The sequence below is a fragment of the Uloborus diversus genome, chromosome 1 (genome assembly GCF_026930045.1).
Source record: "Uloborus diversus isolate 005 chromosome 1, Udiv.v.3.1, whole genome shotgun sequence".
NCBI classification, from domain to species: domain Eukaryota; kingdom Metazoa; phylum Arthropoda; class Arachnida; order Araneae; family Uloboridae; genus Uloborus; species Uloborus diversus.
The window spans coordinates 170,470,634-170,493,737 of NC_072731.1; the positions used below are offsets into that span (position 1 = coordinate 170,470,634).

General features: G+C 33.6%; 2 protein-coding genes across 2 annotated transcripts in view; one reads left to right on the plus strand and one right to left on the minus strand.

Moving 5' to 3' along the window:
* Positions 1–2,118: 2,118 nt before the first annotated feature.
* LOC129233480 (transferrin-like) overlaps positions 2,119–23,104 on the minus strand; it is a 64,232-nt gene continuing 43,246 nt past the window's right edge. The window contains exon 12 of the mRNA XM_054867503.1: positions 2,119–2,426. Coding sequence (XP_054723478.1) covers positions 2,175–2,426 — 252 coding nt within the window. The 3' untranslated portion in view covers positions 2,119–2,174. The remainder of the gene's footprint in view (positions 2,427–23,104) is intronic.
* LOC129233502 (uncharacterized) lies at positions 5,260–16,926 on the plus strand. The gene is made up of 4 exons (XM_054867523.1): positions 5,260–5,362; positions 6,734–6,851; positions 10,509–10,627; positions 16,690–16,926. Exons 1-4 carry the CDS (start codon positions 5,312–5,314, stop codon positions 16,765–16,767), a joined length of 366 nt encoding a protein of 121 aa, XP_054723498.1. The 5' UTR covers positions 5,260–5,311; the 3' UTR covers positions 16,768–16,926.

Here is a 23,104-nt window from a genome sequence, read left to right on the forward strand (position 1 = left end):
GGCACCAATGGCAATGATTATCAAACTAATCAGTACATTATTAAAGAAAAAGACGGTGGAATTTAAAGACGAAACAAATTTTATTTTAGTCCAGATAAACTACAACAGGGTAGCTCTGTACACAAAAGATCAGTGCAGAGGAAGATTTTTATCTTTGGTGGAAAGAACAAATTATGCAACATATGAAGATCATTCAATTACGCAAGGTAAGATAGTAAGTGAGACAAATGCTCAGCGAGAGAGCGGGATTTAAAAATTTTCGTTCAAAAGATCGGACCGCTAATCTGTCGGAGTTCACTTCACACACTGATCGGCTGGATTACAGTAACGTGGTGGCTTGGTGACTTTGGCCATAAGCAATAGAGTTGCGGGATTATTTGTTTGCATTTTAAAGCTACTGTCAATGTAGTTTATTATATGTTTTGTTTATACAGCGAAATATTTCAAATTGCAAAGAATTGTTTTTGGTTCTTAAAGAATTTAGTCATGTTAGTTGAAGAATGTTCATTTTACATCGAGAAGGGGGTGGGTGAGTGGTTTTCGCTTATTCAGGGAACTGTTTAATCATTTTCAACTGTTCAACTGTTTAATCCTTTATCATTTTTTTAAACGACATCCTTTCAACTTGTTTTATTCTTTTTCATATGGGGGACGTTGCAGCGGGATTTGATGTTTTTTTAGATGGGTAGTTAGTTTTTTACTTAATATCCGAGGACGATTTTTATCCTTTGAGTATGGCTGAAGGAACAAGTCATACAACCTATGTTGAAGATCTTTCAAGTTCACGAGAAAAAATAGTTCATAAAACAACTGCTCAGTGGGCATTAGATAAATCCAGTTGTAATAAATATACGCATTCTGACACCAAACAGCTTAAAACATTTACTTTTTACTTATTTTTTTCAAGAAAAAGGTTCAAATACTTAATAGTTTGTTGAAATTTTTCAACTTTTCAATTTACAAAGTTTGAACAGAACAACGTGTGTCGTGTCCTCTAGTTACAATACTAAAACTATAACCTTAAACAAATATTTGGCGAAACTCTTCAGCCGATACCGACAATGTAAGCAATCAAGTAAAGTCGGTGCACTATTTTGGTGATTAAAATTCTCAGCTTTTGTTTTTGCTAGTTTAAATTCTAAACGTGCTTTCTCGGTTAAACTTTTTTCATTTCGTTCTGCGATAATATTTTCAAGAAAGTTTTTGGTTATTGGGTATGCTGTCCATTTCAACCAAATGCTGCAGCAAAATAAGGTTAAATTAGTTATTTTTAAATTAGGCGGAAATGAAAGCCCTAATTCTTCAGCTTATGTTACCAAATCTACCTTTCGAGCTTTATATAAAGAAACCTCCTCACACTCATACAAATACACACAAAACAATCAAAAAAATTGCCTGGTAAAACGTATCTCTTTAAAAAAAAATGCTCCGAACAGACGAGCATATTCGTTGTTAATTTCATGGTAATGCGAAGTTTGTCAATCGAGTTTTCTTCTGTTTTTTACACTTTCGCTATTTACGACAACCAATTCACTTTTTAAAGGTAAATAATGAAAATTAACATTATTTTGAGAAGCTCGAGAATACCATTAAGGGACGAAATAATTTCTGTTGCTGAAAGCAATCTAAGAGTCATCAAATGTGTTGGTAAATACTCATAACAAAGTGCTTATGGTTACCTCAACAGACACACGTGGAATGCAATGTTTTACCTTTTCCTGTAATTTTGTAAATCACCGCAAGGTAGCGTATTCAAACGCTGGAATTACGAATATTTTACCACAAAGAAAACCTTGTAATGGAATGTTTTACATCTTTCGGTAGTTTCTAAAATCACCGCAAGATATTTTATTCAAGCTATAGAATTTCGAACTGGAATTTGTGTAACGTAACAATTTTAAGGAACATCTGGCCGAAAATCATGATTGAGAAAGGCTTTAAATTTGCCAAAAGCAAATTTAAGGGGGGGGGGGCTTTTATTTATTTATTATTTTTTTTACCATGTTTGGATTGGTAGTGAATTTAATTCACTTAAAACCACACAGCAAATAATTTTAAGGTTCCATCAATAACTGAAATCGAGTAAACAGGCGGGTACGTGAAAATAACCTCAACACGTAGCTAAAAACTAGTTTATTTTAAGTAACTATGTCCATGATATGCGATGAAACACTTTAAAAGCAAGCCTTAGGATCTACAGCCTTGGAGGCTTCTAAAAATCTTCTTCCCAAAACTCTATCGTAAGAAGCATCCAAAGGTGTGATCTTGAGTGCTGTTGCTGAGTCTTTGAACAAGAGATCAGGTTGCTGTCCTGGACGGAACAGTCGGTAAAAGCTGGACTTGTCTGAGAAGTACTTCGAAGAATCTGCCAGCAGCCTGGCCAGAAGCAGTTTTCGAGTTTGGGAAATCTCTCCACCTGTTACGACCTAGATTGAAATATAATGGTTTATCTTTAGAATACATAAAGTAAAGTAAATTATAATTAAATTGAAAACACGTTCAACTGAGTCAAAAAAGAACTGAATTGATAATGCAAAATCGGGTTTAGTAAAAAGATTTTTGGTTTTAAAATTAGAAATAAAACGAACCATTTGTCTCGTTTTTCATTTTTCTCTTCTTTATAAAAAAATTCATTTTTCCTTGAATCATATTATTCTGATCGATTATATTATAATTTATATTACTCGATAGTATCAACGATCATGCCTGTTAAATTGTGAAAAGCTAAATTTTCGCTCTAAAGTTAGATTCCGAATTTCTTCTGTTTCGTTACAACCAAAGCTGCCGATGGGAGCAATTGATACAATTTAACGGTGTATCCATTTGTTCATTAATGTGATTTAGTATTGCCCTTCATTACTGTGGGTATGCTCAATTCGGACAACTGCCTTTTAACTTGTTACGTTATGACAACAGATTCAGAAACTGCTTTGCTTATTGCGTCAGAGAAAATGGCGGCCTTATTCAGCACTATATAGTTAATTTTAATAATCAAGGGCTTATTCTAAATTTGAAATAGCTTTCTTTGTCATTAGAAAGATTATGTAATCTCACATTGGTTCCAAATTTTAAAGGGTGTGCAAATCAATTAATGCAATTATACCCGGCTAGCTTAAATGATTTGATGGGCTTACAGAACAGTTTTTGTTTCGAAGTGTAAGGATACACTAAGGCGGTAGCATATGAAAAGATGCAGAAAGATTTATTGTCTGTACTACAGACGACCAAGCAGTGTACGCTTGATCACACAACAGACATCCAAAAGATACTATAACATGACTTCATGTATCTTCTCAATAACATTCATATTTTCATTAGCGACAATCACAGCTGCAGTGATACGTTTCGACTGTTCTCGAAACGTTGTTGGGTTATGTACAGTTCATAAAGGGTGTTTTTTTTTTAGAGGTAGAGAACTTTAGGTTCAAATAAAACACAGTTAAATATTGTTAATTGCCATGAATGATGCTTTATTCGAAAGATGATTCTTTGCCATTTTTATCTAAATATGATTTCTGGCATATGGCCATTTCGGCTGGCTCGGAAAAAGTCTAATCGGAAAGTTCAATTTTCCCACTTTTTTCAGCAATAGAGGCCGTATGTCAGTAATAAGGTGGCGAATGTTCTCTTCCAAGACGCCAATCGTCTGTGGCTTATCGGTGTAGACCAGAGACTCCACATAGCCCCACAGAAAGTAGTCCAGCGGTGTTAAATCGCATGATCTTGTAGGCCAATTCACGGGTCCATTACGCGAGATTATTCGTTCACCGAACGGTTCTTTCAATAAATCAATTGTGACGTGCGCTGTGTGGCATGTTGCACCGCCTTGTTGTCTATTCATGATGAAATGGCAAACCGAACTGAACACAAAACAAGTGACAGCTATCAAAATGGCACACATATCAAACAGTGTTGCCAACTTAAAGTTCTATACCTCTAAAAAAAAAAAAAAACACCCTTTATTAGTTCACTTTGAAGTTTGATGAAGTTCGTATCTTAACATAAATACCCGTCTTTAGGGGTGACGTGCCTCTGAATAAATTACTATGAACAATAAACAATTTTCAAGCATTTATGCCAGTCCTGTAACTCTACTGAAGTGTGAAAAACTTGCGAGCATTTTGCGTCTCGTAGGTTTCAAACAAAAAGAAAGTATTAAGTTACTAAATTGAGGGCATATGTTTCGGATTTCTAGATAATCCTTTCTTTTGGGGAAATAAATTAAATTGAATAAAAAAGTTTGAAAAGTTTAATGAGATCAAATGCTAAGTAAGTGAATAAAAATAAATTCAGACTGTATTTTAGTTTCAATAAGACCAAAACAAAAAAACATCCACGGGAGTTGATTCTCCACTCCTACCATCAAAATATCTAAGCTTTAAATTAAAAAACTATATATTTACTAAAAAAATATGCAAAAGTTTACTAAATATGCATTTGTTTCAAAAAAGAAAGAATGAAAAGAAGAGGGGAAAAAGAAGAAGAAAAAAAATTAAAAATTCCTGCTAACTCGTACTTTTTTAATACCGTCACAAAAGTTCAGGTTTAAATTTTTAAAAAGGTTTGTATACAGCATAATTACGTGCCAATTGCTAAATACGTTTGGTGATAAAAACATACCCACATACAAAAATACATTTTCATTGCTTAAAAAGCCACATGGTTTGTTCTTAATAAAAATATTTTTAGTAAATTAAAACTAATCGCTTTAAATTAAATATTTTTACAGCTTTACACTAAAGAATTTTTAAACTTTGGTTAACTTGGTGTTTAAAAACCTGAAATAAAAATAATTTAAAACACAATTATGATACTATTTTCATTCATTATTTGAGATTCTAAAATTATTTTCTCTTCAACATGGTCGCTGATTAGTATGAATCTAAATATCAAGATATTTTTTTTGCGAACTCTTTTGCAGAAATACAATGTGTTTTTCCCATAAAAAATAAATCACGGTACATATCTCTACAGGATTCCTTTCCATTTCGAAGCTCAAAACAACTTCAGGTACAATCAAAATGAAATGTTTTAATTTTCTTCATTTCTATTGTCTTCAAAGCGAAGCACACCCTTTTATGGATTGTTGATTCATCGAAGATGACTTTATACGCATATCAAAGGAAAATTGACAATAGACCATTCATCGCTCCTCGTCTCATTGGAAGCAATCAAATATCAATTCTCTGTAATTCAAAGTACGTAAGAAAACACCGGCTAGTTTATTGATTAAAATATGCGGCTATTGGGCAACAAATTGATATATAAAATCAAAACGTACTCCTCGTTCGTTCAATGCATTCCGTTAAATATGCTCAGTATAATATTTTCATTTGCGATAGCAATTTGTTCTATTTCTAAAGTAAGTTGTCATTTTACTCTTACTAAATATTTAAAGTAAAATTTATCCATAGCTATTATTCAATATTCTTATGAAAACTATTTGTTACAGAGGATGTACAGAACGCTTAAATGACATTTTGTATTTTCAAAAAGCTGATTCCATATGCAGATTTTAAACGAATTTCAGCAAAATGAAAGAAATAAAAAAAGTTTTAGGTATTCTGAGGCATTTTTCCATATTTATACTAAAGAATAAATAACTAGAAGCTCACATCTGAAATTTTCCAAACGATGAAGTAGAATTTCAACTTAAACAAGTTTAGGATATTATTTTTCATGCATTTTTCAAAAATAATAAATGGAAAGAAAATAAAGTAACTGTGACAAATGATAAAAACAACGTTATTAAAAACACAAAATTCTAACTATAACGCCAATATTTGTTTTATCCCGCTTACTAGAAACCCCATTTTGACGCATAGTGAGTTTTCAGCTACTGAATTTAAGCAACATCCGTTGTCTCTAATCCTTTGAAGGACCTGACCGTAGAACAAGGTATTCAATATTTTACACATTGGGAAACTCTTTCAACTTACTATTTTTTCAAGGGAACCCCTTGATAAAAGAGCAGAAAAAATAGGATATCAAAGTGTTATTCTACTCGATTTTACAAGATGATTTTCACACCTTTATATTATCACAATATTAACATCTTAATAAGTAAATGGTAAGGAAGCTAAAGGGGTTTGTTATTGGTTTTCTAAAATGTGTTCTATGCATAATAATTAAAGTAGCAAAATTGTTATTCTAATTCATTTTTACTTGCGGATCCCCTGTTTAAGTTCCAGGGGATCCAGGTTAAAGAAAAATCCATGTTACTATAGAATATAGAAGTATTCTGTGTTTTGAAAAGAGAAAAAAAAAAAACTGCACATTTTTTTGTTGCTACGTCATTTATGTGGCAGCTAACGTGTTACTAAATATGAGGAAACATGACCCACGTTGGGTCAGGTTGATACGTTTCGAAAAAAAAAAAAAAAGATTTTTTTTTACATGAAAAAAACTATTAAATAGAGGTTTTGAAATCATTATTTGATAGGAAAAAGTTATACAGTATCACATAAAATTTTACTTTGTTATGTAACATTAGTAACAAAAATTATAAAAATCAAAATGTAAAAAGCATATCAAATATACCCGGTTTCACCTACAAATCCTGCAATCAAATGACAAATCTAGAAATCATTTTGATTTCCCGATGTAATTTGGAAAAAGAACTATTCGTAACAAAAGCTATGTATCTAATTGAGCCTTGTGTGTATACAATGAAATAGTTTTTACGATTATGACGAAGCTAATATCTTCGGTTTTCATTACAAATTTGTTTTAGGTGACCAATGCTTTCAAAACTTGTCAAGATTCAGATGACTGTGAATCGGATGAATGCTGCATTAAATGGGGGATCTTTAGGAATGTACCCAATTCTTGCCGGAAACTTCTTGAAGAAGGTAAACAGTTACAAATAATACTTTTTTGTTATTATGTTCCCATTGTATTTAAAGAACATCATACCAACTTCATTTGATGTATGTTAAAACATTTATACTCACAACAAATTATATTGATTTTATTATATGCTTACTGTAGCTAATTTATTATTATAACAAGACAATCAAAATCAACAAAGATTGTAAAATCTTAGGAGCCAAGAAAAAAGTTTTAAGCGTCAGACAAATTATTTCTCAAAATTTATAGATATATTTAGCCTAACATGACTTCTGTTTAGCGTAACATTTCTTGTTCTGAAAGAACTAGTTACCGTGGATTTGTAGGACACTAGATAATTGTTGCTTTTGCTGTGTGTCATACTTTTTCACAGTTCATATAAAACTAAAAAACAGCTTCCTATGTAATTTGCAACTCACCATTTGAATTTATATTCATATTTATTGCTAATTTTCAGTCTAAAACTTCTTTTTTTAAATTGTGTTACTCACAGTATTTAAGTTAGGTGCATGTCAAATTTGTTAAGGAAATGATTTTTTACTTTTTCGTTTAATCTTGTCCTATCAACATTGTCTTCATAGTGTAAAAGTTTTTACTTAATCTTCATATTGTAGTTTTCCTTGGAACATAATTCCTCTGAAAGTGGAGAAACTTTTTGACTTCAATGTGAAAAAGTAGCCGATATTGGCTCCTATTTTATTATCGTTAGCGCAATCTTAGCTTTCTTGGGTAGTAATTCTGTTTCGTTTTTGATTTACGCCTATTTTTCTAGACCAAGCGATTTATTAAAACTATTTTGAATGCTTATAACTACGTTTGGAATCTCACCGATACAATATAGCCCAATAAAGTGAATCAATTGTTTCAGAAAGGGCATAAGTCCCTTTTTTTTTTTTTTTTTGCAAAATTGAGCTATCTGTGGTTTTACTATATTTGTATGTAGAGAAATCGACTAGTGTAGAAGGGAAGTCAATATGTGTACAACAAGGCATTTTACTTAGAGGCCACATTTTTCGTTTAGTGGAGATAGGACTTAAGTCCCGTATTTATGCTCTTTCTGCACTAAACGTGAAAGAAGGAATAGTAAGACGCAATGTGAGTATAGAGCAAGATCTTAGAAGAACTAGATTTTTTGGCGTAATGAAGTAAAAACAAATAACTCTTTTAATCTAGCATTATCATGGTAATGGCAGGTCCGTCAGTTAGGGGGTCATGGGTGGGGGTTTCGAAATCACGAGCTGGGTAGAGATAAAGCAGAAAAGTATCGGAATGAAATTCGCAAATTTCTCAGTGATTTTACTAACATCACTCTAGGCTCTGTAAAAAAAACTGTACTCTTTTAGTGAGGTGTATGCTGGTCAAAATAAGAACAGCACTGATGAGAACTTTTTCTAGAAATAACACTGAAGAAATTTACTGAGATTTCTGGTGACTTTCCTCTTAGAGGACATTCGTTTGTCCTTTGCGTTTGCGACCAGGATTTTGGGACAGTAAAACGCAACTTTTTTCTCAGTCTTTCAGGTTATTGATTGCAGAAAAGGCATGAATCCAAGATAAGGAGTTACAGTACCTCAAAAATGATCAGACGATGAAAAAAAAAATTTATTGCGTATTTAAAAACTAAAAGCTATTCCAAACACAGGGAAAAAGTTTCATTTCTTTAGTTCAAATATTTAAAAAGCTATGAGTGGTTTTAGGTAATGCTCGCTATGTATTCTCACGCAAAAGAAAAACTTGAAATTAATTTTTCACGATGATCAATTTTTTGTATTTTCATGTCATTAGAATCCCTAATATATTTTTTTCTATTAACGATACAGCTTTAAAGTAATACTTTTTGCAATTAGGATAATATGTTTAACAAAACTTTGCATGGGATAAGCTTTTTATAAATTACTCAATGTTTAGAGCATGTTAAACCTTTAAAAACCATATTTTTTTAAAAGAAAATTTACGATTTTTTGCATAATTAATCACAGAAAATTTTCTAATAAACACAAAAGCAAATTAATGAACAGATTTTTAGAGATGATGATTGTGATCGTTTAGCAAAAAGTTTTTTAAATATTAGTTTAAAAATAAAAAACCTTAAAAATTCTAAAAAATTGAAATTTTCCTAACTTTTTTTAATTTAAAAAAAAAGTAGGCAATATTTTAAAATTTTGAAAGTAAACTATTGATTACGAAACAAGTATGCATGTTAAGGTTTCAAAGAAAAATAAAATTTACTTAAATTTAAAAAAAAAATGTTTGAAAGATACTGTGACCTAGAGCCGCTATATAGATAGGCCGACGCATCAGCTTAAGTTTTGCCATTTTGGATCGGATTTTTCACTGTTGCACTCATAGGGTTAATACAGCAAAGTTTCGGATTTCGCCAAATTTGCCGAAAACAATATTTTATTTAATATACAAATCACGTGCAGCTTAATAAATGCTCACTATGAACAATCACCAAACGCGATAACTCGCCAGAAAGACAACCACTCAAACACGCGCTCCGATCCAAAATGGCCAATCTTAAGCTAATGCGTCGGCTAATATATATAGGGGCCTTACTGTGACCCCTTAAAAAAAAGTAATTAATTTCAGCGACGAAATGAAATGTAGTTTAAGGTGATGCAATGATCGTACATGTAGCTAGATCAGTAACAAAAATTCTCATAGAATTTAGTTCATTATGAATGAAATAAACACTTTTTATTGAGTCCTAAAAAGTTTCTTTGATGGGACTTATGCCCTTTCTGAAATAATCGATTCAAGTTTCTAGAAATCACCATCCAGTTGCATGTTTTCTTCATAACTCTTCGGTTTTTAAATTTTTTGAAATTTTTTTTAAATTTATTTAGTTTTACTTTCAAATTTTACGCACTCGGTCATAAGAACAGTATTTAGTCCTGAGAGAAGATGCGCTCAGCATGTAGACTCACTCAAGAAGAAATTTTTGAATTTTTCACTCAAAAAATTGGAAGGCGCTGTGTACTAACTCTTTCACTCTCTTTAGGTACAGTAGAACTCCAATTATGGGAAATCTGACTATCCGATTGGCTGATTTTCCGAATCACTTTTCAGAATCTCAGAAACAAAATAAGAGTGAAACGTACTGCTATTCCCAAAATAATGATGCGCACCACGCGCACTATCGTCCTTCTCTACGTAAAGCTAGTGTAAGCGCATTGCAAACATTATTGGAATGATGAATCACCGTCTCATAGTGCAGTTCTATTATTGGCTGCCGTCCGTCTTCAGATAGCCAGCCTTATGACTAAATTATTTAAAAACTCCTTGTCTTCAAACAAAAATAGTTTCTTCCTCCCATTTTACCCATACATGCAGTAATTAATTAAAAGTGATCCTTTTCGGAAAAATTCCTATTATCCGAGCTTTTGCTCATCCGAATGGGATCCGGTTTCAATTGATTCAGTTGATTGGGGTTCTATTGCATATGGCAATTTTCAGTCTTTCTAGTGCTAATATGCTAAACTTGCAGTTTAATGTTTGTTACAATAAAAGTGATCGCATGAAAAGAAAAATTTATCTTTATGTTCACAAATTTATTAAAGTAGTGAATAGTAAATCATCACCAATTTTAGAAGTAATGTACTATTTTTCAGAAGCCTAAAATCATGAAATGTTTTTTTTTTTTTTTTTTTTTCAAGGTGAAACATGCATTGACCCTGAAAACCGGTTCCAGTTTCGAGATGGGAGCTACTTTTATAAATGCCCTTGCAAAACCAATTTAAAATGTGTCGATGGACAAACAATACATTTTCCACGTGTAAGTATACTTTATTTAAGAGTACTTTGCAAGTAAGTTAAGTAAATTAAGCCAAAGTTATACTTTGAATTATACAGTAAACTGCCAATGGAGTGATTTCCTTCAGTCAAAAGTACTACTTTTAGTGATTGAAATGGCTAGAATGAGCAAAAAAAAAAAAAAAAAAACATGGACCCAGAAAATACTTTTATTTTCCCAACAGTTTTTTTTTTTTTTTTTTTTTAAATTAATTTTTTAAAATGTCCGATTTTTCAAACAAGGCGTGGTCTTGATGACGTCACAAATGATGCAATTTGTGGCGCATCTTTCTACCACGTTTCCACGTTATGATAATCAAGAAGCAAATTAAATATTGCGCTCTACGCTTGCTATCAACCATACCGTTGCCAATACACGTGAGTAAAGATGCGAATTAAATATTTTGGACCGTGAATGGCAACAGTGAATGGCATTTCATCATTTGTGATGTGATCGGCAGAAGCGTTTTTTTTTTTCTTTTTTTTTTTTTTTTTGCATTAAAAAAATTCTAAGTACGTTGTATGAAGAAATTTGGAAAGAAACAAAGAAAAAAAGTTGCATTTGAGGATTGAATCGCCAACTATCTATCGCCAAAATATATCTCCCAAACCTTTGTATTTCTCGTTTACAGAACACTTTTAACTGTAGCCCAGTCAATAAAGGTTTCGTGTCGCAACTAATTTAGGGAAAGCTAAGTTTTTGCAAGTTGTTAGTACATAAAGTATACACTAAGAAAATACAAAGTCCCGACCCCCCCCCCCCTCTTGCTTTCCCCCCCCCCCACCCCCTCCAAAACATTGCCAGAGCAGTACTATGATTATACGCTTTTCGTGTTGCAACTACTTAAGAGAAAGCTGAGTTCTGGCAGGATGTTAGTACGTATATTCTTTAAAAAAGTACAAAGTCCCGACCCCCACCACTCTTTCTCCCCCCTCACACCCTCCGAAGCACTGCAAGAACAGTACTATGATTGTACGCTTTTCGTGTCGCAACTAATTAAGAGAAAGCTGAATTTTGGCAGGATGTTAGTACGTAATGTATTCTTTAAAAAAAGTACAAAGTCCCGATCCCTACCCCTATTGTTCCCCCCCCCCCCTCGCCCCGTCCGAAACATTGCAAGAGCAGCATTATGATTATACGCTTACAACTCGAAAACTAATGATGATACCGGACTATTCCTTTTTTATTTCACTTCTTCTTATTACAATATTATAAACCAGTGGTGCCCAAACTACGGCCCACGGGTCACATCCGGACCATGAAACTGATCAGTGTGAACCATTGTTTTGCGAAATATTACAACTCGAAGACTATGTTGCAACTGGTTTCTGAAAAACAGGTTGCATTAAAAAAAAAAAGGCATCAAGTTATTATAACTACATTTTTTTTTTTTTTTTTGTAAGGGGTCATCTAACAGTTTGTTGGCTTGGTCTGAAATATTGTTACAGTGCATTCTACTACAGTGTTCACACATAGACGTACAATCGAACCCAGTTTTACGACAGCTACTGTTTGTAACACAATGTTTTACAGTTGCAAGATATGAGTAGGAGAATTTCACTTGGAGCAGAGGTAATTGTCATGATCTTAGGAATCAGTCTGTTGCTTGAAATATATTTCCAAACCTATTCTTCTGCTAGAAATTTAAAACCTAACCAAGTTTGAATAAAAGTTTGTGAAAAGCAAGTAATCGCAAAAATGTCCCTAAAGTCCACTTATGATTTACCAAAACTTCCACCAACTTCATACGTCACTCGTCAACATCTTTGTAAGGTTTCCACCAGAGTTTTTAGGGTCAACACCAGATTCAAACTTGGTTAGGTTTTAAACGTCCCCCAGAAGAGTGGTGTTGGCATTATACTTCATACAACAGACTGATTCCTAAGTTCATGAAGATTACCTCTGCTTCAAGTGAACTTCTCCAATTAATATCTTGCAATTGAAAACGTTATGTGTTTCAAACTGCATCTGTCGTAAAGCTAGGTTCAATTGCACGTCTATGTGTAGACACTGTAGTGGAATGCACTGTAACAATATTTCGGACTAAACCAATGAAATATTAAAAGATAGCCCCTTATATAAGACTTAAAAATATAACCAAAAGTAATATTAAACGTTAATAATATCTGCTGCAAGAAAATAATCTCTTAAAATATATTGTTCCTGATTTATTTAAAGCTTAAATAGTTAGCCAATCATTAACATTTTGTAGACTATCGCCGACACAAATGAATTATAAACTTTTGTAACAAATAATTGTGTTACGGTAGTAAAAAACATTATGTGAACGTCATTACATTGTTGATCCATTTCAAGAAAATGATTATTATCATATCATTATCCATAAATTTCGTTCAAACATTTCTTTCCATGACGTAATTATAAAAAGCTATTAATTTATTGAAGTTACTTTTTGGCTTTTGTTGAGAGTTTTGTGCATATGATTAAGTTGGTAAAATGGGAACTATAAACTTTAAACTTTAATGAATTATAAACTTTTGTAACAAATAATTGTGTTACGGTAGTAAAAAACATTATGTGAACGTCATTACATTGTTGATCCATTTCAAGAAAATGATTATTATCATATTATTACCCATAAATTTCGTTCAAACATTTCTTTCCATGACGTAATTATAAAAAGCTATTAATTTATTGAAGTTACTTTTTGGCTTTTGTTGAGAGTTTTGTGCATATGATTAAGTTGGTAAAATGGAAAATTGAGCTATCTGCATAAAAAGTGTATGTTTCAGAATTTGTGTACAACAGTGGTCCCCTCAATGTTTCCTGAAACCAATTTCTAAATATTTGGCTAACAATATGTAACATTGTCATTAACCGTGCTCTTTGAGTTGTAACATTTCACAAAACAACAAGCAAGATGGATCAGCTTCGCGAGCCGGATACGGCACCTGGGCCCTAGGTTGGGCACCACTGGTTTACAATAATGTTAGGAGTGAAATAAAAAAAAGGAACATTCCGGTAACATCATTAATTTTCAAGCTGTACGCGTAAAATCATAGTACTGAACTGATCAGTGTGCAATGTTTCGGAAGGAGAGGGGGAGCAGCAAGAGGGGTTGGGGTCGGGAATGTCAAGGTTTTAATGTACACTTTATGTACTAACATCGTGCAAAAATTCAGCTTTATCTTAATTAGTAGCGAAAAGAAAAGCGTATAATCATAGTACTGCTCTTTATGGTCTAAGTGTTATGGAGAGGGTGGGGAGGAAAGCAAGAGTGGTAGGGGTGGGGACTTTGTGTTTTTTTAGTGTTTTCTTTATTTACTAACGTGAACGTCCTGCCAAAATTCAGCTTTCTCTTAATTAGTTGCGACACGAAAAGAGTTTTTTTTTTACTGCCATTAAATGTTTTTTAAACTTATGATTGAGTTATTGTTCGTTTTAACCTTTAACATAAACTTTTTACATTCATTCAGGGTTAGTAGATGCAATGTAGCAATGTTTTTAACTATAGTAATTTAAAGGTATGTATGAGTGTTATTCCGATTTTTTAGCTATTGTATACAGTAGTATCGTTTTTTACCTATTATTTAGATTATCCGCAGTTTTCCCTTATCTGCGGTTACCGCGCCACTCCATTCTACGGATAATCGGGAATTTACTGCAGCTCATTTCTTGCGTTATAATTAGAACTCCTATACAACAGGGCTGAAGTAAAAGTAGTTTATTCCACACCCGTGGTGTGAATGCCCCTTTGCCACTTTAAATAATGATTGAGATATCTGTGTCATCCATAAAAAGGAGAAGAGAATTAACACATTGTGTTTTTGCAAGGTCCTTTTGTTTGTGAACGAAATAAGCAATTCATTGTACAATACCATACTTAAATTGTTTTATTTATTCCGATGTGCCCTAATATTTATTATGACCGGTTTGTACCTAGTTCTAACTCTATGTATAGAAAATGCTTATGAAAACAATTAGAGTCATGATATTTCGGTGTACTTAAGACTTCCCTTACATCAAATCATTGAAAATTAGTTAAGTAGAAAATAAAATGCATTTGGGTTCAGCTCAGACACGGAAGCCTTAAAAGTAATACTCTCAAATGTATTACAGTCGACGCTCATTATAACGACCACACATTATAAAGACCGTCCCATTATAACGACCAGTGGTAAGAGTCCCAACTTTATTCCTATGAACACTACGTTAATTTGCCTTCGTTATAACGACCGTTCTGTATCGTCTAATCCAATACAACGACCGAATTCAGCGGACGCTATTTCTGGTGTTCTTCCCAATAAAACAAATTTGTAGCTTGAAATGGCCTTGATTATTGTTTACAGACATCTGCCTGAAGTTTTCAATGTCAAATCCAACTTTGAAGGGGGGTGCGGGGGGGGGGAGATTACCATTCACCGCAGCTAGCACAAAAAAAATAATAATGGGGGGGGATGGAGAGATTTCCAGATTCCTAAGAAAAGGGAGTTGACACATGTGTTGGTAGTTTGGTGTTTGAATCTAGCGGTTTTTAAGATGTGCGGTTCTCGAGGGACTTTTGAATGTTTCTTTGAAAAGCAAAGAAAAAAAACAATTTATCACCTATATCTGAAACGGAAAAAAATGTTTTGCAAAAATCACGTCTGCTAAAAAGGCAAACATCTGTTTCTGGTTTTATCTTCAGAAAATGTAGTGGTAGCACTAGTAATAGTAGATTTGTAAGTGTGTAACATTTTCCTCCCTTATTTTCTACTTTAAAATTTCTTTAATGGTCTGTCATAGTATTTTGCACACGATTTTTCTAAAAAATTCCTACGATAAAAATAATTTGGGCATTTAACTGGAATGTTTGAAAAAGTACCATTTTTTTATGGAACAACGGGGCATGCATGATGACTGTGTATATTTTTTTAAATTATACCTCTTATAACGACCACTCGTTATAAAGACCTTTTTCTCTGGGACGGAGATGGTCGTTATATCGAGCGTCGACTGTAGTAACGTTAATATTTTATTTTGTAAGCATCCTATAAAATTTATTGATCACACAATGCAAACTTTTAGTATTAGCATTAGCGGCAAAGTTTACTCTTACACTTGTTATAATTTCTATAATTTTACGACAAAAACAAAAGTAATTTAAATAATTTAATGGACATCGACCATTATCTCCTGACAAATGAATTATGCTGGTTAGTTTAATTTATGGGTTGAAAAAGACAAGAATGCATTTATTTGAATCACTTTGAATCGTGTTCGGTTTTTAACTCTTATTTGTTAACAAAATTTTTGCTACTTGAGCGCATTAACTGTACAGAATCAGGTCACAGGTGAGGTCATGCAGATAATATTAGTATTTGAAAGGTTATAGACGGCTGCCAAATTGTTAATGTATATTGGCTCAATGAGCGATTGACAAAAAATTAACTAGTAAGAATCACAAAAAAACTGAATGACGCTAAAATTAAACAATGCGTTAAAAGAATCACGCAAAATTAAGCCTAACCTCGAAGAAGTCGATGACCCCTCTCATAACAGAAAATAGAGAGAAAGTCACGGTTTTGCTCTAATACGTGTCAAAGTTCTTTTTCTTAGAAAAAGAAGACAACTATCTTTAAAAACATTAATTCTGAGAAATCTACACAGCATCGTTTGGTAAACTATGGAAAAAACTAAGCAAAGGAGTTTACAACCTTATTTAAAGTAGTACCAAACTAAGTAAGTTTCATACACTGTACCTAGCTTTTAAATTGTGTACATTGTAAACAAATGATTTAACTAGAAATTTTGTCATTCAATATTGCCCGGCCCTAAATCACTTTGGCATTGAGAGCTTACTGTACCAGGTTAGCCTGTTTTTTGATATACTTCTTTTTTTTTCCCTTTGAATCAGCTGCTCATTATATTGGCTGACGTTATCATGTCTGTTACATCAACAAATCATAAGCTTTCTGATGCACCTTATGATTAGTTGATGCAACCGGCATGATAATTCCAATCAGTACAATGAGTAGCTGATTAAAAGGGGAAGAAAAGTATATCAGAAAACAAGCAAATAACACTTGTAACTTCTCTTGTAGCTTGGTCCTGTAGCTTATGGCAATAAATGTGTATCTGAAGAATCTGAAAACGATGCTGATGAATCATCAAAGAAATAGATATTGAACTTTTTTGAAGAAGAAGAAGAATCCCTTTAAACGAGTTCTTTTTAACTAAAGAATAAAAAATATGCTAATTATCAGTTAAGAGAATAAAACTGTTAACCAATTAGGAACTCCTACTTTTGCTTTAACAATCTAACTACCAACACTTAATTAAGAAAATTATATAGCATTTGATGATTTTTGTTTAAGTTATATTTAAGTGCAAAATAAATCAAGTATAAGGAAAAGTTAGACAAAACAAGAAACTTTTTTTTTTCTTTTCTTGAGTAGCTACATGAAAAAAAATGTTAGAAAATTATTCCTCTAGTTTTTAAAGCAAAACGTTTTTACGAAGAGTGTAACCACCAGAGACGTGTTGTAAAAGAATTCCCTAATTTCCTGCATTATCAGCAATTAATCGAATTGGCAAGATTTAATAAACATTTTCGAATACTTTGTCGCAAGTTTTAAAACAACTATTGTTCATAAATTGCGATTTTTTCTTTCTTATTTTCAACGATTCCTAAAATGATAATATATTTACTTAGTCTTTATTAAGTCATACATTAAATATGGATAAATATTGTTAACAACTTCTTTAATTAACAGTTCTATAGGTAGGTTTACAGATTGTCTTACTTTCTTATTTCCCTTTTAAACAACTTGAACCATATAATAATGGAAAATCCTATCATGCTACCATTTGCAACAAATTTGATGCAAACAGGCCCGGACTGGCCCGCCGGGCAACCGGCCACATGGCCGATGCGCCCCTACGCCAGAAAAATATTTTTTTGTTTTGTTCAAAAATATTCTTTACAAAAGAATTATCCCCCCGCCCCCCTTTCTTTTTGTTCCTAAAAAAAAATATTTTTTTCCCCTTTAACTGACGATTTTTCTTCTCTCTTTTCCTGACACCTCAAAATTAGTAAGTACAAAAGTTTTACGGCAATAAGTCTTTTAGATAATCACTCAAGAACCTGGAATTATTTTGCCTTTCTTTTCAAAACTTGTTCCTTTCTTTTCAATCATTGTCACTGCTCACTGGTGCGACTTTGAAGGTTATTTGGGGGTCAAAATCCTTGGTCCCCCACTGCCTTGAACAGAGGTCTTGACGAGTAAATCATAAATTCTAGGAACCGCTGATAGCTTACTCAATACCCAGAATCACCTGCGAAATTCTGGCGGAAATTTAATAGAGGCGATTTGGAGTGAGGAGAGTGGGTAGACATGAAAGAAGATTATTCAGCTTTTTTCTTGGGTGCTTCCTGAAAAGTAATTATCAGTTGTATATTACGCTACCATTTTTAATAGTAATTTATATTTTGCCTCCCTTTTTTTCTGAAATAAAAATTGTATAGCTTGTTTTGTTTCTGTAACAGTGTATCAGGACCGCAATATTTTCTACTGCAATTTTAATCATCAATTTTCTTGCTATCGTACCTCCGATGGCATTAACACAGTTAACGAGCATCTCGAGGTGACTCCTCTTTATTTGGCAGAAAGCAACATCCTGTAGCGCCCTTTTGCCTTCTAAAGAGCCCTGCAGATTTTTTTTCTTACACAGACAAACACCCCATACCTGTAATAGTTGTTGTTTTAACGCCCGGGTGCGCCCTTCTGTCTTCATACTAAAGCGCCCAGCAGCCATACTGTGACCCCCCTCCCCTCTTTTTTTTCAGGTCTTTAAAAGAATAGTTTTTGAAGGGCCCGTTTTTACGATCGTGAATTTTAAAATCACTTAAAAAGACACTTTGAGACATTGAAAAAAAAAAAAAAAAAAAAAACTTTAGAGAAGAGAACTCTTTAAATCTAGAATCAAGACAAACATCCCATATCTGCAATTGTTAGTTAGTCTCTAAGTGCCCTGTTGCGTTTTTAGATGCGCCCTCAGTCTTTTCAATTCACGTTATCGCGACAACTCGACAAAAATGTCTTTTTTCCAGGTTGCGGAGTCAGAGTCGAAGAGCCGGAGTCGGACTGATTTTGGGGTGAAGGAGTCGGATTCGGGAGTCGAAGGTTTAAAATTTCAAGACTTGGAGTTGGAGAAATAGTCGCTCATTTTCCCCCTGAAGTCCGCAACTCTGCCAGAGCTTGCGGAGTCAAAGTCGGAGTCGAACTCTTTTTGGGGGAAAACCAGTAGAAGTCGAAGGTTCTAAAGTTTCCGGAGTCGGAATCAGAGCCGTAGTCAATTTTTTTTATTCGCCGCCGCAGCCCCGCTTTTTTCCTTGAAAAACTCCCCCCCCCCCCACCTCCGTTTTTCAGGTCTTTAATCCCATTTTTTATATACTGTCGTACGCTACAAGTTTCTTGAAGGGTCCGTTTTTCCTATCTTGCATTTTAAAAAGACTTAAAATGACATTTTAAGACAATAAAAAAAATGTTTTCAGAGAAGAGAGTTTTTTTTTTTCCAACCTTCACTTAACGACCAACATTCCGCCCCACCGTACCTGTACTCGTTAATTTTTAAGCAAAGCACCCTATTGCGTTTTTAGTTGCGCCCTTCAGTCTTTTTAAACTGTCCTACAGCCTTATTGTAACTCTTGTAACAATAAATATTTTCGCGCTTTACACGACATTCACATTATTGCGACAAAAAAGTCTTTTTTTCTTAAAAAAAACACTCCTCGCCTCTAAAAATTCTGCCCCCCCCCCCTGAAAAAAATCTTCAGGGAACCCAACAAGCCGCTGTATAGCCCCCCCCCCCTCCCCAATGACTATTCTGTTAAACGAGTGATTGTTTGTTCTTAATTGCTTCAATATTTCTACCTCAATTATGAGTTCATTTGTTTAAATTTATTTGTAATTATTATTAGTTTAAGGTTTTGAGAAGTTATGAGGAACTTTTAATCCTGATTTTTATAATAATGTTGAAAATATTTTCAACTTTTTAAATTAACAACACATTTTTTATTTATTTTTTTAAAATATTCTTCTGTCACTCGGACCGTGGGTTTTTCTGTTATCTCCCCCCCCCCCTCTACTGCAGCGTCTGCGGGTACGTAGATTTGGGTCTGCCCCAGAAGAAGAGGACCTTTCTAGAAAGATCTGTTTTTGCCATCTTGAATTTTGAGACAACAGAAACTTCTTGCAATTTACAATGAAACATATATTGACAAACTATGTGAAGTCAAGAAATGAGACAACTTTTATCATTGTGTGATAATTTATTAAATTATTCCTCTAAACTTTATATTTAACCTTTTACATTTTTGAGGGAAATGTCCGTTTTTCCATTTTAATCATTATGTACATATATTATTAATTCATATCTTCTCTTACCTGATTCCACAATCTTCATTATTGATTTCAGCTCATTTACTTATTTTGTAAAATTTATTCACAATTATTTATAAATTTTCCGTTACTTACAGATAGCATTATATTACGTTCTTATGTTTAGCCATGTTACTTTAGCTTCGGATGTGGTCATAATTTTGACCAAAAAAACAATGTCTTGTAGATTATGGTACGGTAATCACAATTTTTAAATATAATTATACATCCAAAAAAATCATATTTTCCTTTTATTATAATAAAATATTTAATATTGTCAGTGGTGTATCGGGAATCAATACTATTTTAATTCTCTCAAAAGAAGCAGGAAAGTCAATGAAATGTAATCAGTTGAAGTAAAAATGTCAGAAAAGCTTTACAGGCTCCTTTTGCAAAATTTATTTGAAATTATTAAAAGATTTTTGGTTGGAGGACAGTAACGCAACCAGAAGAGGGACCCCCCCCCCCCCCAGCCCTCCCCCCCAGAATGCTGAGCTAAATGTTTTTTTTTTTCTTCAAAACTATTCTTTATTATTGAAGAGGAAAGAAGAACACGTATAATGGGAAAACAAAGTGTAAATTTTAATTAAAAAAATAATACTGTCCGGGGGAAAATCTTAATTTCTTTCAAAGAAATCTTTGAATTAAAAATATTTAATAGTTGCAGCTTATTGGTCGTTTAAAAATCGCTAAAAGTTGCGTTTTTTGAGCTTTAATTTCGAAAAATTCCGGGCCCTAGTATACCAAGATATGGTTCTTGAATCATGTTTTTAAGACTTGAATTTAAGAAAATATACGAGCAAGGGTTTCCGAACCGCCTTCCTCTAATATAAAAAAACAGGTTCTTTAAAATCACACTCACCTTCTTACACACACACCGAAAGTTGATGTAAGCAAGAAACATAAGCAATTTTTTTTCTCCTCCCTCGCTCTGCCGACTGCAATCATTGATTTGTAGACCCCAAAGCAATATTTACTGTGTATTATCTTAATTTTCTGACGATTATATATATCTTTATAATATTTATCTTTTTTGTCTATTTGTCTAAGCTTTGTTTGTCTATTTTTTCTGATATTTTTGTAGTTCCAATTTACCCTTAAAAGGCTTCAAAATGCAGAATTTTACATCATTTTTTCGAAATTTTTCCGGGGGAGAACCCCTCGGACCGTAATTTTAGATTATTACGTATCTCACTTAAAGGGAAACCCTGCACTACTCTCCTAAAAAAGACCATTCCCCCTCTTAAGGTCAATAAAAAAAAAAAAAAAAAAACGAGGAACCCTTCCCAAGAACGAGGACTCACCTCCCCCCGAAAATATCCCCAAAACACCCAAATAACAATTTTAATGCCCCTCTAGTGGGATCACCTATACAAGAAGTTTTGTAATTAGTAATGAACAATAACACATGAAAATATTTTCACCCACCCCTTACCCTCCTCGTTGTATACATCTACAATGAGTAAACAAGTACAGAAATATCTTGCGCCCCTCTGAAGTTCCAAGGTTTGCGCCCCTCTGAGGGGTCCAGTCCGGCCCTGGATGCAAATGCTCATTTTCAGTAAGTTTCCACCCTATAGCCAGGGCTAAGGCAGAAATACATAAAATACACCCCCAGCTCAGTCATTCCATCCGAGGACCGCTCATATTATTTACTAGTGGGACCCGCACGGCTTTGCCCGTAGTAGAATTAAAAGCTCTTTTGGTTCGCTTGTATATTTACAAATAGTGTGTGATGAATTTCTCGCCAATTGGCTTATACATGTTACGGATCCACGTTGTGATAACTTGGTAATTTACTTGTCCATCTTATGATAATTTTGCTCGGGAAAATGTTCTTAAAATTGGAATAGAAAAAGAACAAAATCGGATTTTCGAAAAATCTCCTCGAGGTGCACACCCCCATGCTGCAAACTAATTCTGTGCCAAAGTTCATGAAAATCGGCAGAACGGTCTAGGCTCTATGCGCGTCACAAAGATCCTGACAGATAGAGATCTGGACAGAGAGACTCTTTATTGTTAGGCTTGGTTGAGATAATAAGAAGTTCCGAAACTGCAGTTACCTACACGCGTTTGATAAATTGAAAATATTAGTTACATCATTGAAATGTAAAGAATGAAGCTCCTGAAATCTTTCTATGCTTGCGTTCGACGAACTTCACCGGTCGACCAGTGAGTAACCGGTTGCTAACCGTAGCGTTCTTGAGAGCTACCGATTAACTGGTTGCTTCCGATGTCGTTTTATGAGCCTCACCGGTTGATCTACCGGTTGACCGCAACTTTAGCTGGTTGATTGGTTGATAGAACCACGTGACATTTTTGACCAATCATATGTATTTTTCACCTGCGTCTTATTCGTCTACGTCATGTCTGCGCAAGTAACCGGTGATCAACCGAAAGCGTTCGATGAAGCATTGGTTCGTGAACAACTGGTTAGTGTAACTGCTGACGTCATTGCTGTCACGTGATTAACCAACCGGTCGTGCTCGTCGAAAGTAAGCTATGTGACATGCTTGATGTTGCTACTTAGGAGCTGTCGTGAAATGTAAAATTTCGCAATGTTATATTTAAATACATTGCGAAATTATATTTATTTATCTTTTTAATTATTATTGCCCCCCCCCTCCCTTTTTTTGGCGATGATATCTATGTTTTCTCACATTAAACATTTCTCTGCATCTAACTTTCCTAATAAATTATCCTTGGGGAAAAAGATAGATAGATTATGCATATTTTTACTAATGCAGAAAAACTCAATAACAGAAGTTTAAGCGAATTTAATGACAAATTAAACTATGTTTTTTGAGAGGGTTTTCCAATACATTAAGGTATTTGCTGCAGTGTAAAGTGATATTCATCACATAGGCAACATTCACTATTGCGTTATCCCTTCGTTAAATTTGGACTAAGTTCAATTATTTTTCATAGATGGGTTAGTCAAAACCTACCGGTAATGACAAAAATGCTAATATTTCATAATAATGCTTCATTTAAGCAAAAAAAAATAAATAAAACTTCAACTTTCCAGGGCTAGCCTTAAAAATAGAATAATTTTCAGCACCGAAGCCAATGTATG